The sequence below is a fragment of the Nycticebus coucang genome, chromosome 10, assembly GCF_027406575.1.
Source record: "Nycticebus coucang isolate mNycCou1 chromosome 10, mNycCou1.pri, whole genome shotgun sequence".
In the NCBI taxonomy this organism is placed as follows: domain Eukaryota; kingdom Metazoa; phylum Chordata; class Mammalia; order Primates; family Lorisidae; genus Nycticebus; species Nycticebus coucang.
In genome coordinates, this window is record NC_069789.1 from 121,825,328 (window position 1) to 121,838,189 (window position 12,862).

The following is a 12,862-nucleotide window of genomic DNA, read 5'->3' on the forward strand; positions in this document are numbered from 1 at the left end:
CCCACTGTACTTGGCGTAAAGTCCAAAATTCTTACCTTGGCCCACAAGGCCCGTGTGGCCTGGCCCTGGCTGCCCCATCTCCTGTATTCTCCTCCTTGTCCTCTCTGCTCCTGGAACTGCCACGTGACTTGCTGCCACGGGGCCATCATGTCCTCTATTCCCATTGCCTGGAGTGCCTTTCCCCACATTCTCTGCCTGGGGACATGCCACCCTCCATCTTACAGCAATACCCTCCTCTACCTATTGTTTTTTGTTTTTAGACAGAGTCTCACTCTGTGGGTAGACTCTGGGTAGAGTGCTGCGGGGTCATAGCTCACAGCAACCTCAAACTCTGGGGCTCAAGGGATACTCTTGCCTTAGCCTCCCAAGTAGCCAGGACTACAGACGCTGTTTTTATTTATTTATTTATTTTACTGTAGAATTATCTTTTTATTTTGGGTAAAAACCCACAGTAATTTGGGGGGGCTATAATTAAGATTTAACAGCATTATAATTCTAATGAATTACTTAAATATCCTCTTGAGATAAATATCATATTTTATGGATATTTTGGAACCCAGTATTAAGGCTACAAATACACACCAGCCTACATCTATCCCCAATGACTCAGACCGGTTCTTTCTAATGAATTGACCATTACATTTCCGAAGTTCTGAAATGGCCAACAGCCCACAGAAAGATAATTCTTTAGGCTCCTGCTTGAAACCAACAGCTTCAGCAAACTGCTGGCCTTGATTCAGGGGCTGTTTTTAGTAGACTCAGGTCTCACTCTTACTCAGGCTGGTCTCGAACTTCTGAGCTCAGGCAATCCACCCGCCTCGGCCTCCTGGAGTGCTAGGATTATAGTCGTGAGCCACTGCATCTTACCTCTACCTATTCTTGAAAGCACTTTTCCCAACTTGGAAAAGATATTTACTTGATGGCTTTTTAAAATTGTTTCTCTCCCCAAAGATGCAGGGGTGGGGAAACCTGTGGCCTCAAGGCTACATGTGAGTTTACAGATTCTTGAGTGCAGACCCTCAGCAGAATCTAAACTTCTGTAAAATTCAGATTTGGGCATACTCAAGGGTCTAGAAGGCCGTGTGTGGCCCCAAGGCTGCAGGTTTCCCACTCTTGCTGGGGAAAGACAAGCATCTTTGTTTTGTTGTTAACTACCGTGGTCTCTGAGTTTAGCAATGGCTTGGCACAAAATGGTGTTTATTGAATCCTTACTGAGAGACAGACTGTCATGATGTCTTTGCTCCAGTCTTCCCTCATACTGTGAGCTCCTGGAGAGCAGGTTTCGAATCTAGATCGTCTGTGCATCCTTAGCTCCTAGCACAGAACTTGGCACTGAGGCACATGAGAAAATTTTCTAATTTAAAGAAATGGGAAGGGTTTGGCCAGGACTGATGGGATTGGAAGGCATCTAGTGCAGCGTTGAATATGGACAAACAGACTCTAAGCTATGGGAGCTGGGCTCCCAGGGGACTCCAGTGTTCCCCAGTGTGCAAAGAGTGGTTATTACTGCTGCCCACCGGAGGATGGAAAACATTTCAAAGGTCCAAGAAGGAGGCCCGTGGCTGAGTAGAGAGAACAGGGGTGAGGAGGACAGACCTGAGTTTGAATTCTGCCCACTCACATGCTATGTGACTTGGGGCAAGTGAGTTCACCTCTCTGAGGCCCCATTCAGTAAAGTGGGAATGATGACAGACCTTACCTCCTCCGACTACCATGAAGATTGAGAAAAAACATATTGGTTCAAGTAACACAGAAGTAACAGCAGTGCTGCTGCTGCTATGATAGGATGAAGGAGAAGAAATAAAGTCCTTGGAGGTTGGATGCTCCTAAGAAGAACGTGACCTTAGAGGCAGGTGTGTAAACAGGAAATGGGCTTGAACCCAGGAGCCAGGAATGTGGGCAAGAAGCAGACAGGCAGTGCCCAGGGTGGGCCAGGGCTGAGGGTATCTGAGGCCCACTGGGGACTGCATGGCCTTTCAGCAGGACCAGCCACACATCCCTTTATGTGCTTGCCACCCCTCTCATACCGTTCTCTTGCCTGTTTGGGTTCCTAAGCCAGCTTTCCACAGTCCTCTGGAGGCTGCCCTTGGCCTGGGCTCTGCTGAGGGCCCACAAGCTTAGATACAGCAGGGAGGCTGGACAGTAAGAGGCTGGCTTCAATGAATCTTGGGCCCAAGTTCATCTCCTGGCCCAGCCATTGACTCACAGTGTGGCCTGTAAGTTGGTCTCCCTGTTTCCCTCCAAGCTAAGGGTTTGAGGGGCCTCCCTGAACTCACACATGCTACACGCTCCTGAAGAGGGCAGCACCTATGGGGAAACCTGTAGAACCCTTGGGGTCCCCATGCAGGGCAGAGATGAAGCTGGTGTCTAAGTGGAGAGATTGCCAAAGACTGCAGGAGCCCAGAGAGAGGCCAGGGAACTGAGCCTCAGACAAAGTCCCCAGGGTGGCCAAGAGGAAGAGGCCATGGCTGGGGGGCCCTGAGGGGTGAAGAATCTGGTTCTACTGTCCCCGGTGGGCTGGCTGCTCCCCCCCCCCACTCCCTGCCGGGCCCCCAGGGGACCTCGCTCTAATAATGTATTTGATCGACTCACCGGCCGCGTACAAGCGATTATTGTCTTGTCGGGAGTCAAACGTATCGATCCGGTGAGAAATATGAGCGGAGCAATGGGGCCCGCGTGTCAGTTACCAGCCCCGCTGGCCCTGGGGAGCCCCCTACGTCTCCTTTAATTACGGCTCAGCCCTGAGCCCAGCCTGGCCTCGCCTGTGCCGCCTCCCTCCCAGGCTCCCTGCACCTTCAGTGTCCCCCCTGCTCCCCAGTTCCCATGCCTACCTGCTTTGCTCAGCATAGCTTGAGGCCTCTTCTCTGGCAATGAAGCCACCATCTCCCCCTGCCTGGACTTCCCTATTCCCTGCTGCCAGTTCCTACCCAACCAGTATGTTCCATACTCTGCCCCTCCATCCTCTCAGGAAGTCCCATCGTCCTTCAAGATCCCCTGACCCAGGCCCAGGGACTCAGCTCTGGTCTGAGGCAGTAACAGTGGAGCCAGCACTGGAGGCTGGAGGGTGATTTCATTCTTCGGGGATATAACAGGCCTTCCCTGGCTCTTGGAACCAGCCACAGACCTGGCAGCCCTGGGGGTGGGTGTCCTTCCCTTCTTGCTCACCTTTAAGAGCTGGCACAGGGTCATGTCTAAAGGCGAACTCCTGGCCTGGATGATACTGATTCCAGAGTGGAGCATAGGGACGGCTGATAGGGTTTTGGCCCTCCCCACAATGTCCTATGATCCCCATTTCCAAGCCCCTAAAATATAAATCCTAAATGAAATCAGAGCTTACTGGGCAAATGCAGCTTTAAAACAAGTGCCCCACAGCCATCAGACTGTTGTCAGGAACACCCTCACATGGAAACCCTGCAGCTAGTTGCTACATGGTCTGTGGAGCTCCCCTGTGAAATGGCCTTTACCATATGGGATGCTGTGGAGTGCAGATGCCTAGAAACTGTCCCCTTTGGGTGTGGATCTGAGAAGTGCCCACCTGCCTAGGCGTGTCTGGGTGTACAGGGACCTTGTGTAGACAGGGGAGGACACTCATGTTGGTCTGTGTGCTGTGCTCTTTTCCAACTTGCCTATGAGTGTGAGTGTGGGTAGGAATGGCTAGGAAGTGTGCCTGGGCTTGTGTGAATGTGCCCTTGTCCCCGTGGGTCCATGTAAGGAAGCAGAGGGGCATCTGTGTAGGAAGTGCCCTGTTATTAGTGAGAGTTGGTGTTGGGGCCTGGGCACCCAGAGATGTATTCGTGTGAATCTGTGTGTGTGAAGTGCTGGGGTCCATGTGTAAAAATACTTAAGTGTATGCGTATGTCTGGGTAAGTCCTGGCGTCTGTGCGCGCGCGTGTGATTTAGGGGGCCCGCAGCGTGGGGCCTGACGGCCGGGCCAGGCAGACGGTCCCACAGCCTCGGACCCCGGACGACAAGGGGAGGAAGAGGGCAGCGGGCTCGGGCGCGCCTTTGTCTGAGCCGCTGTGCGCGGGGAGTCCGGCGCCTTTGTGTGACCCTCGCAGGTGTGCGCGCGGGGGCGGGGACGCGGGAGTTGGCTATGGGGTGGAGGGAGGGGTTCCATCCTCCACAATCGGCCTCGCCCTCCTGCCTATTGGCTGGGCGCTGCTGCCCTCTGGCGGGCGCGGTGGGAAGCGCTGGACTGGAAGCGCCGCAGCACCAAGAAGGGGACCCCGGGCTCTCCTTCACCAGAACTTCCCCCGGTCTCCAGCATTTGATCCTTGACAGGCCTCTTGCCACCATAGGCCAAGGACCCGATCCACCGCCCGCTTCCCACGGGCACCGCTTCCTCCTAGACACCTAGGTGCCCCCAGACACCTCACCTGCAGACAGGTGCAAACTTGGTCCTTCCCAACGCACCATGCTTTTTGTCTTCAACTCGTCCCAAAGTGGGCCCTTAGGAAAGCTACCTCTCACCTCTTTGGTCCTCGATCTTTTTGTCCGTAAAATGGAGCCAGTAACAGTGCCCACCTGTGGAGCTGACACCTGTCAAGTGTGAAATGCAGGGCCGGCCACTGGGAAAGCCCTCCCTCCAATAAGCTGTTGGCTGGTGTTTTATTGTTGTGGTCTAGGCGCCTTGCTCCAGCTGTGTTTGCCCCTATGGGTGTGGCAGGATGGCAGGCACCTCCTGGGGTGGAAGCTGGGGGACCTTCCAGGCTGCTTGCCCTTTGTCTCACGAACCCACACCCTCTATCATGCACACATGATTTGGGGTTCGCCAGGTTGCTGGCGTGGGTCTGCAGGCCTGGGTATTTTTCGCTTCTGAAAGGGGCGGACTCTTGCTCACTTCGGCAGCACATACACTAAAATTGAAGGGGGCGGACCGGGCCTGTGGTTTCCTCCCTGGGTGACTTCCGGCAGGGAGGGCTCAGCCCCCAGAGAGGCGGGGAGATGACACAGTTGTTCCCCCAGCCCTGGCGGGGCGGGCAGCATGGTTCACTCCAGCATGGGGGCTCCAGGTAAGGGGGCTGGTGCCTGTGCCACTGATCAGGAGGACAGGCTGCACATTTGGGTTTGTCCTGCTGTGTCACCTCTGCTTGCCCTCCACTGTTTTCATTGTCCTTCTACTCTGTACTCTAGCAACTACCCCTCTCCAGTGTTGGGTCCACCTCCCCCAGCTCCTCCTTGTCCTCCCCTTCCAAATCACACACCAAAGCTTCCAGCATCTTCTCCCTATCTCTGTTGTCTGGGGGAGGGAGGCATGGAGGCTGTTGGTCGTGGGCCCTTACATGGAGAACCAGTGGGGTGGGTGACATGGGTGATGTTGGGTGGGGGCTGCAAAAGAGTTGGACACCAAGTTGCTGAACTTGGAGGGCGTCACTCTCCTTTTGAGTGTATGAGTCTGTGAGTGTGTGTAGTTGTTTTCAGTCCTCTGAGAGTGACGGCTGTGTGCTTGTGTATGAGGGAGGGGAGGGGGCTGTTGTGTGTAGCATCCTGGGGGTAGCCTTGGCAATGAACTCTTGGCTCATTTCCTCACTTCATTTGCCTCAGATGTCACCTCCTCAGGGCAGCCTTCCCTGACCTCCCCATCCAAACTGGCACTGATCCTGTCACTCAGTCCTCTCAGCCTGTTTTATCTTTTCTTCACGGCACTTATCACCACTGGGAATGTCATTACGTGTGTGTCTGTGTGCTTATGAAATGCCTCCTCCAGAAAATGTCAGTTGATAAGTGAACGTTGTGCACCAGGCGCTGGGTACCGTATGAACTGATTTGTATTGTTTGCTAATTTAGTGCAATGTGTGTATGTGTGTATCTCTGCATGGCCATAGTCGTCACTCGTCACAAGTGTGAATGCGGTGGTGTCTGTGACATCCTTACCACAGTGCCAGGGGCATGTGTACACTTGAACCTTCATGACGACTGTGGGTGTGAGTCTCAGTTTGGCATGTGCCATCCTATGTGTGTCAGTGTGTGTGGCATCCTGCGACCCCCCCCCCCATCAACGTATATTCACTGAGCAGTTCTGTGCTGGGTGTTGGAAATACAACTGACAGAGACAGCTTCGAATCTGTCCTCCCGAAGCCCCCAGATCAGTAGAGAAGACAGACCTATGACCAGTGACAGCATACAGGGGCACAGGCAGAGGGACTGTGGGAGCCCAGAAGATGTGTGATTCAGTTGGTGGGGTGTCAGGGAGGGCTCCCTGGAGAAGGGGGACATCTGAGTGAGGCTGTGAAGGGTGAGGGGGTGTGAGCAAGGCAGAGGAGGTGAGGAGGGTTGGGGTGGAGGGAAGACTGTGTGCAGGACAGCATATGTGTATTAACTGGGGTGATTGTATGTGCAACTGGGTCACACAGCAGGATGCAGAAATCCCAAGTATCTGCACATACATGGTGTCTGCTTTCCCCCTGACTTGTCCCTGTCTGGGGTTGAATGGGGACCTTGTACGTACTGGGCAGTAGATTTGACCCTTTACTTGGGATTTCTCCCAGAACAGCCCTGCTGGGGAGGACTGGCCTGGTTTTCCTGCCTGGACATGAATGAATACATTGTGTGGCCTTGAACGGATCACTTGCCTTGCCTGGTCCTGGGCTCCACACCTGGGTTCAGGGGTCTACTGTGTCCATCTCCCAAGATGAGGTGACTCTGGGTGTGTGTGTACATCTGTATGTATCTGTGTGTGTATGTTTGTGTGTGACTCTGGGTATGAGAGTGTGTGTACATCTGTGGGTATCTGTGTGTGACTCTGGGTGTGAGTGTGCACACGGCTGTATGTATATGTGTGTGGTAGTGGGTGGCTCTGGGTATGAGAGTGTGTGTGCATCTGTGGGCATCTGTGTGTGTGTAAGACTCTGGGTACGTGAGTGTGTGCACATCTGGGTGTGTCAATCTGGCTGGTTGGGCATGACTTGGTGTGATGTAAGTGCATGTGCATGGGCCTATTGAGTGACTCTCGGGGTGTCTGTGTGTTGCTCTGGGTGCGTGAGTGTGTGCATATCTGTGTGTATCCAGCCGGCTGGCTGTGTGAGAGTGTGTAGGAGTGCATGCGTGTGTATACACGTCCAGGTGTGTGTTTCGCGTATCCACCGTATACACCTGTGGCACCGTGTCTGGGTGTCTTTATCTGCAAACTTGTGTACGTCCCTGCCTGGAATCTGCATCCCCGCATCTTGTGTGTGTTGCCTGGGCCCCTGCCTGCCTGTGGCCGTGGTGTGGGTACTGTGTGGTAGCTCTTGTCAGAACAGCTGTGGGGCCACTGTTCTTGTTGTGTCTGCTGCCCGTATCTCTGTCCCTCCCTCCTGACAGCTCAGAAGTGTTTGCTCCCTTGAGGCCACCCAGGGACAGCTGTGGGGCTGGGTGGGTGTGAGGTGCTGCTCCTGGGGCGGCCGGGACTGGGCCAGCTGGGCCCACAGAGGTTCCCGGCAGCACCAACCTGCCCACAGGGGCTCCCGGGCCATAGCCTTGATTGAGGCAGGTTGTGGAGCCAGGGGACCCAGGGGACAGGCCAAGTGGGGCCAGAGGGGTGAGGGGCAGTCCTTGGGCCCTCTATATTTAGCCCCATTTTCGGTAAGTGCTAACGAGAAGCTGGCCTAAGTCTGCTAAAACTGGCTGGGGGAAATGCAGAGGAGAAGTGAAAGTCCGGGGAGGGTGGGAAGGGGAGGGCAGAGGGGACCCAGAGCCCAGACCTGGGGCAGTCGGGCAAGGGAGTATGAGTTTAGGGCCTGGGCAGCCCTGGGTGGGTCTGTCCCGAGGATGGTGATATTCAAGGGGCCACGCAGTTCCAAGGAGCCTGGTAGGGTTGTGTGTTGCTTTTCTCTGCCAGTTTCTCTGAAAAGTTATACACTGCCTGGTCTTGGGAGTGGGAATGAGCGTCAACAACCAACCAACTTTTCTGTGCAAATGAGGCTTTGAGAGGGGCTTCGAAAGGGGCCAGGGGCTGGAGCACATTAGAATCACCTGCAGGGCCTTTTAAAACTCTGGACGGCCAGGTCCCACCTGTACCATCGAAATCAGAGGGTCTGTGGGTGGGAATAGGCACCAGTATTTCTGTAAAGAGGTGGGCAATGGGCATCCCTGCCTGGGCTGAGGCTGAGCCAGAGCCTTTTGACAAATCTTCCAAGCCCATGGTTGCCAGTGCCCTAGAGTCCCTGTTAAGGCATCTTTTGGTGGCTGGGTGCAGTGGCTCACACCTGTAATTCTGGGAGGCCAAGGCAGGAGGATTGCTTGAGCTCAGGAGTTTGCGTCCAGCCTGAGCAAAAGCGAGACCCTATCTCTACTAAAAGTAGAAAAACTAACCGGGCATTGTGGGGAACACCTGTAGTCTCATGCTCAACAGGCTGAGGCAGGAGGATCACTTGTGCCCAGGAGTTTGAGGTTGCTGTGAGCTAGGTTGATGCCATGGTATTCTAGCCTGGGTGACAGAGCAAGACTCTTGTCTCAGAAAAAAAAAAAAAAGGCATTGTTTGGCTTTTGGTTCATGGTGAAAATGGAACCCTATTCATCCTTGGTGGGAATGATTTGATTCTATTCTCAGATGGAGCTCTGATGGGGAGGAGGAGGAAAGAGCAAGGGGGACCTGGGCCAACAGCAGCACTTGACCATTCACTGTGGCCCAAGCAAGCGCTAGGTGGGGAGTGCACAGGCTTGTAGGGGAGTGGTTGGGAGAATCAGGGAAAATAAAGGAACTGAATGGTGGAAATTTTCCCTCAAACTGCTTCTGTCTGTCTAGCTGCTATTCCTGCAGAGGGAACCCTACCTAAAAGGTTATTTATTTATTTATTTATTGCAGTTTTTGGCCGGGGCTGGATTTGAACCCTCCACCTCCGGTATATGGGGCCAGCGCCCTACTCCTTTGAGCCACAGGTGCTGCTCCTATTATTTTTTATTTTTTTATTTTTTTGAGACAATACCTCATTTTGTCACCCTTGGTAGAATGCGATGGTGTCATAGCTCACAGCAACCTCAAACTCTTGGGCTCAAGTGATCCTCTTGCCTCAGCCTCCCAAGTAATTGGGACTATAGGTTAGGTGTCCACTACAATGCCCAGCTATCTTTTAGAGATGTGGTCTTTCTCTTGCTCAGGCTGGTCTTGAACTCCTGAACTCAAGAAATCCACCCACCTCGGCCTGCCTGAGTGTTAGGATTACAGGTGTGAGCCACCATACCTGGCCTAACCGAAAAGGTTTAAATTGGGTTTGCTTGGGGATGGGGATTAGGGTTGAGATGCTGGGTGGCGTCAGAGACAGGGTCTGTTGGAGAGGATTGAGACCTGGTCAGTGGGGGGATTCTCTCCCGCATTCATTCATTCTAAAGATATTGCCTGAGGCCTGGGCAGTGATGACTCCAGCCTGGGCCCTGGAGGAGCCCACAGTCAAGGGGTGGAGAAGGGCCATCCAGGGTGGTCAGAGTTGATGGAGGTGGTACAGGGCTAGGAACCTTAGACAAGAGAGATGCTGACCAACCCGGGGAGTCAGGGAGGACTTCCTCAGTGGGGAAGGACGGGGGAGAGGAGCAGAGGCAGAGGCATAGGGAAGGGAGGTCAGGGCCTTGGGGCCACTACTGCCCACTGACCCTCATGTCCTCCTCTGGGCGCTATTGAGGCCCTACTGTCAGACCTGCTCTTGAGGAGTTCCCAGTCTAATAGCAGACACATACTGGGGCCCAGCTGGCTGCAGTCAGCCCCTAGGACAGTGACAAGGGAGGTGCTGGGGCATGGGGAGAGAGCTGGGGCGTTGGGGTAGTGGCTTCATAACAGATGGAGCCTGTGACAGGTCTCAAATGAGGAGTAGGTATTTGCCAGGTGGACAGTTGGGGAGCAGCATTCCAGGCAGAGGGACCGGCCCACACCAAATCCTTGTTAAATGGCAACACTTACGGCAGGGAGGCAGCAGGACGGGGCAGCTGCAGGGAGGGACGTCCACCAAACAGTTAGAACCTGTTCTGGGAGGGTGATGCCGGGGACCCAGCAATGAGTCAAACCAGGACCGTCCCCTGGTCTGGTGGGGAAGGAACCTGGACATCACAGATGGCCACAGCCCTGGGGGCTGGAACAGCAGAGCGATAGGAACCATGGGAGGTTGTATTTGTCTGCTAAGGCTGCCATAATAAAGAACCACAAACTGGATGGCTGAAACAAACAGGAATTTGTTTCCTAGCAATTCTGGAGCCTAGAAATCAGAGACTAAGGTGTCAGCAAGAGTGGTTTTTTCAGAGGCCTCACTCCTTGGCTTGTAGATGGCTGTCTTCTCCCATGTCTGCTTATGGCCTTCCCCCTGTTCCTGTCTGTATCCTAATTCCCACTTCCTATAAGGATGCCAGTTAGATTGGATTAGAGCCCACTCTAACAACCTAATTTTACCTTAATTACTTTGTGAAGACCCTATCTCCAGATGGTTAAATTCTGAGGTATCAGGGCTTAGGACTTCATTATATGATTTGGTGGGCGAGCAAAAATCAGCCCACAGCAGAGATCATGAATGAGTGTGACCTTTCTGGGGTGGAAGTGAGGACAGAGGCTACCCTGTTCTGTGGGCAGCAGAGGTGTCTCCAGCTAGGCAGGGAGTTAGAGCCTACAAGGCCTGGACTCCCCACCAAGCAGAACCTCTATGACAGTGGTTCTCAACCTTCCTAATGCAGCGGCACTTTAATACAGTTCCTGTGGGTCATGACCCACAAGTTGAGAACTGCTGTTCTAAGCAGAGGGAAATGCTTGACAGGACAGGTTAAAGTGCAGGGTACATGAATGGCAAGAGAGGAGAAGTGGAGGGTGACGGACCACACCCAGAAGGCCAGGGAGAGCTGGGTGTAGGAAGAATTGCCCTGGGGCAGTGTGGAGCCCAGTGGAAGGGTGGACAGGGGGAGGAGGCTGGGGTTACAGGTTTAGGGATGCTAGGAGGGGGAGATTAGGGCTGGGGTGGGATAGTGGTGGCTTGGAATAAGATTAAGTTAGGGGTTAAGTTAGAGCTAGGATCAGGCAGGATTCCTGCCTTTACTGACCCGGAGCTGGCCTTGTCACCGGCTCCCTTTCTGTCTCTTTCTGTATCTGGTATGATCATAACCATTTAGTGCCCCATCCCCAGTGCCCGGAAATAGGACCTGAGCACTAGTAGCATACTGGGCACCTAGTATGCTCCCACCTTCCACCCTCAGAAGCCTGTGCTTTAATAATATTACAAGATGGTTGTGGCGGGTGCCTGTAGTCCCAGCTACTCGGGAGGCAGAGGCAGGAGAATCGCTTGAGCTCAGGAGTTGGAGGTTGCTGTGAGCTGTGATGTCTCGGCATTCTACCCAGGGCGATAGCTTGAGGCTCTGTCTCAAAAAAATAAATAAATAAAATAAAATAAAAAATAATAATACTACAAGATGGCTTTTTAAAAAATAGCTTTTAAATATTTTTCTTTTGGTTAAAACAATGTATTTACAGTAAAGTGTTCAAATTTTAAGTATAGATCTTTTTTTTTTTTATGGACAGGCTGATCTTTTTTTTTTTTTTTTTTCCGTTTTAGACTCTGAGACTCTGTCGCCCTGAGTAGAGTGCAGTGACCTCATGGCTCACAGCAACCTCAAACTCCTGGGCTTAAGCAATGCTCTTGCCTCGGCCTCCTGAGAAGCGGGGGCTAAGGTGCCCGCCACAATGCCAGCTAGTTTTTCTATTTTTATTTATTTATTTATTTATTTATTTATTTTTGAGACAAAGTCTTACTATGTCTCCCTTGGTAGAGTGCCATGGCATTACAGTTCCCAGCAACCTCAAACTCTTGGGCTTACATGATTCTCTTGCCCCAGCCTCCCAAGTAGCTGGGACTACAGGCGCCCATCACAAAGCGCGGCTACTTTTTTTTTTTGCTGTTGTTTTCCTTGTTGTTTAGCAGGTGTGGGCTGGGTTCGAACCCACCAGCCCTGGTCCATGTGGCTGGCACTCTAACCACTGAGAATGGGCACCAACCCATAGTTTTTCTATTTTTTTTTTTTTATAGAGACAGAGTCTCACTTTACTGCCTTCGGTAGAGTGCCATGATGTCACAGGACTCACAGCAACCTCTAACTCTTCCGTGATTCTCCTTCCTCAGCCTCCTGAGCAGCTGGGACTACAGGCGCCCGCCACAATGCCCTGCTATTTTTTGGTTGCAGTTTGGCCAGGGCTGGGTTTGAACCCGCCACCCTCAGTATATGGGGCCGGCGCCCTACTCACTGAGCCACAGACGTCACCCAGTTTTTCTATTTTTAAAGATAGGGTTTTGCTCTTGCTCAGGAGGATGATCCAGCAGCCTCTGCCTCCCAAAGGGCTGGGATCACAGGTGGAAGCACCCAGCCCTGGATTTTTGCATATGTATAGGCCCCTGTAACTACCAGACAGGTCCTTTCTGGCCATTCAGCCCTTCCAACCTTCCCAGGCACCATCCCCCAAAGGTACTCCCTAATCTGACCTTCATCACCTGATGTCAGCCTGTCTGTTTTGAACCTTCTGCCATTGGAGTCATCACTGTGGATCTGCTTTTGTGTTTGGCTTCTTTCACTCAGGCTCATGTTGGTGAGATTCAGAAATGCAGATGAGGGCGGCGCCTGTGGCTCAGTGAGTAGGGCACCGGCCCCCATATACCGAGGGTGGCGGGTTCAAACCCAGCCCCTGCTCGGGAGGCTGAGGCAAGAGAATCGCGCTAAGCCCAAGAGTTAGAGGTTGCTGTGAGCCGTGTGACGCCCCAGCACTCTACCTGAGGGCGGTACAGTGAGACTTTGTCTCTACAAAAAAAAAAAGAAAGAAAGAAAAAAAAAGAAATGCAGATGAAGCAGGACTTTATTCTGTTTCGTTATATGGATGTACCATGTTTTGTCTATCCTTTCACCTGCTGATGGGCCCTTGGTTTGT

The 12,862-nt window shown here is 52.8% G+C and overlaps 1 protein-coding gene and 1 non-coding gene across 16 annotated transcripts in view; one reads left to right on the forward strand and one right to left on the reverse strand.

Moving 5' to 3' along the window:
* The window catches only part of POU2F2 (POU class 2 homeobox 2), an 85,278-nt gene that overhangs the window by 40,263 nt on the left and 32,153 nt on the right, over nucleotides 1–12,862 (forward strand). For 10 of the 15 annotated variants that reach the window (XR_008383181.1, XM_053606901.1, XM_053606906.1 and 7 more), the window contains exon 1: nucleotides 4,969–5,012. The exons of 1 other annotated variant lie outside the window; for it this stretch is intronic. Coding sequence is in view for 11 of the 14 variants with exons in the window: in XM_053606901.1 (XP_053462876.1) it covers nucleotides 4,985–5,012 (28 nt within the window). In the remaining 3 variants the exon portion in view is untranslated. Of the gene's footprint in view, nucleotides 1–4,925; nucleotides 5,013–7,766; nucleotides 7,790–9,090; nucleotides 9,179–12,862 lie in introns of those variants that run through there. 4 more of the 15 variants (XM_053606908.1, XM_053606909.1, XM_053606913.1 and 1 more) reach the window with 3 other exon arrangements.
* On the reverse strand, nucleotides 610–746 carry LOC128597990 (small nucleolar RNA SNORA2/SNORA34 family). The gene has a single exon (XR_008383519.1). It is a non-coding gene; the product is annotated as a small nucleolar RNA SNORA2/SNORA34 family (small nucleolar RNA).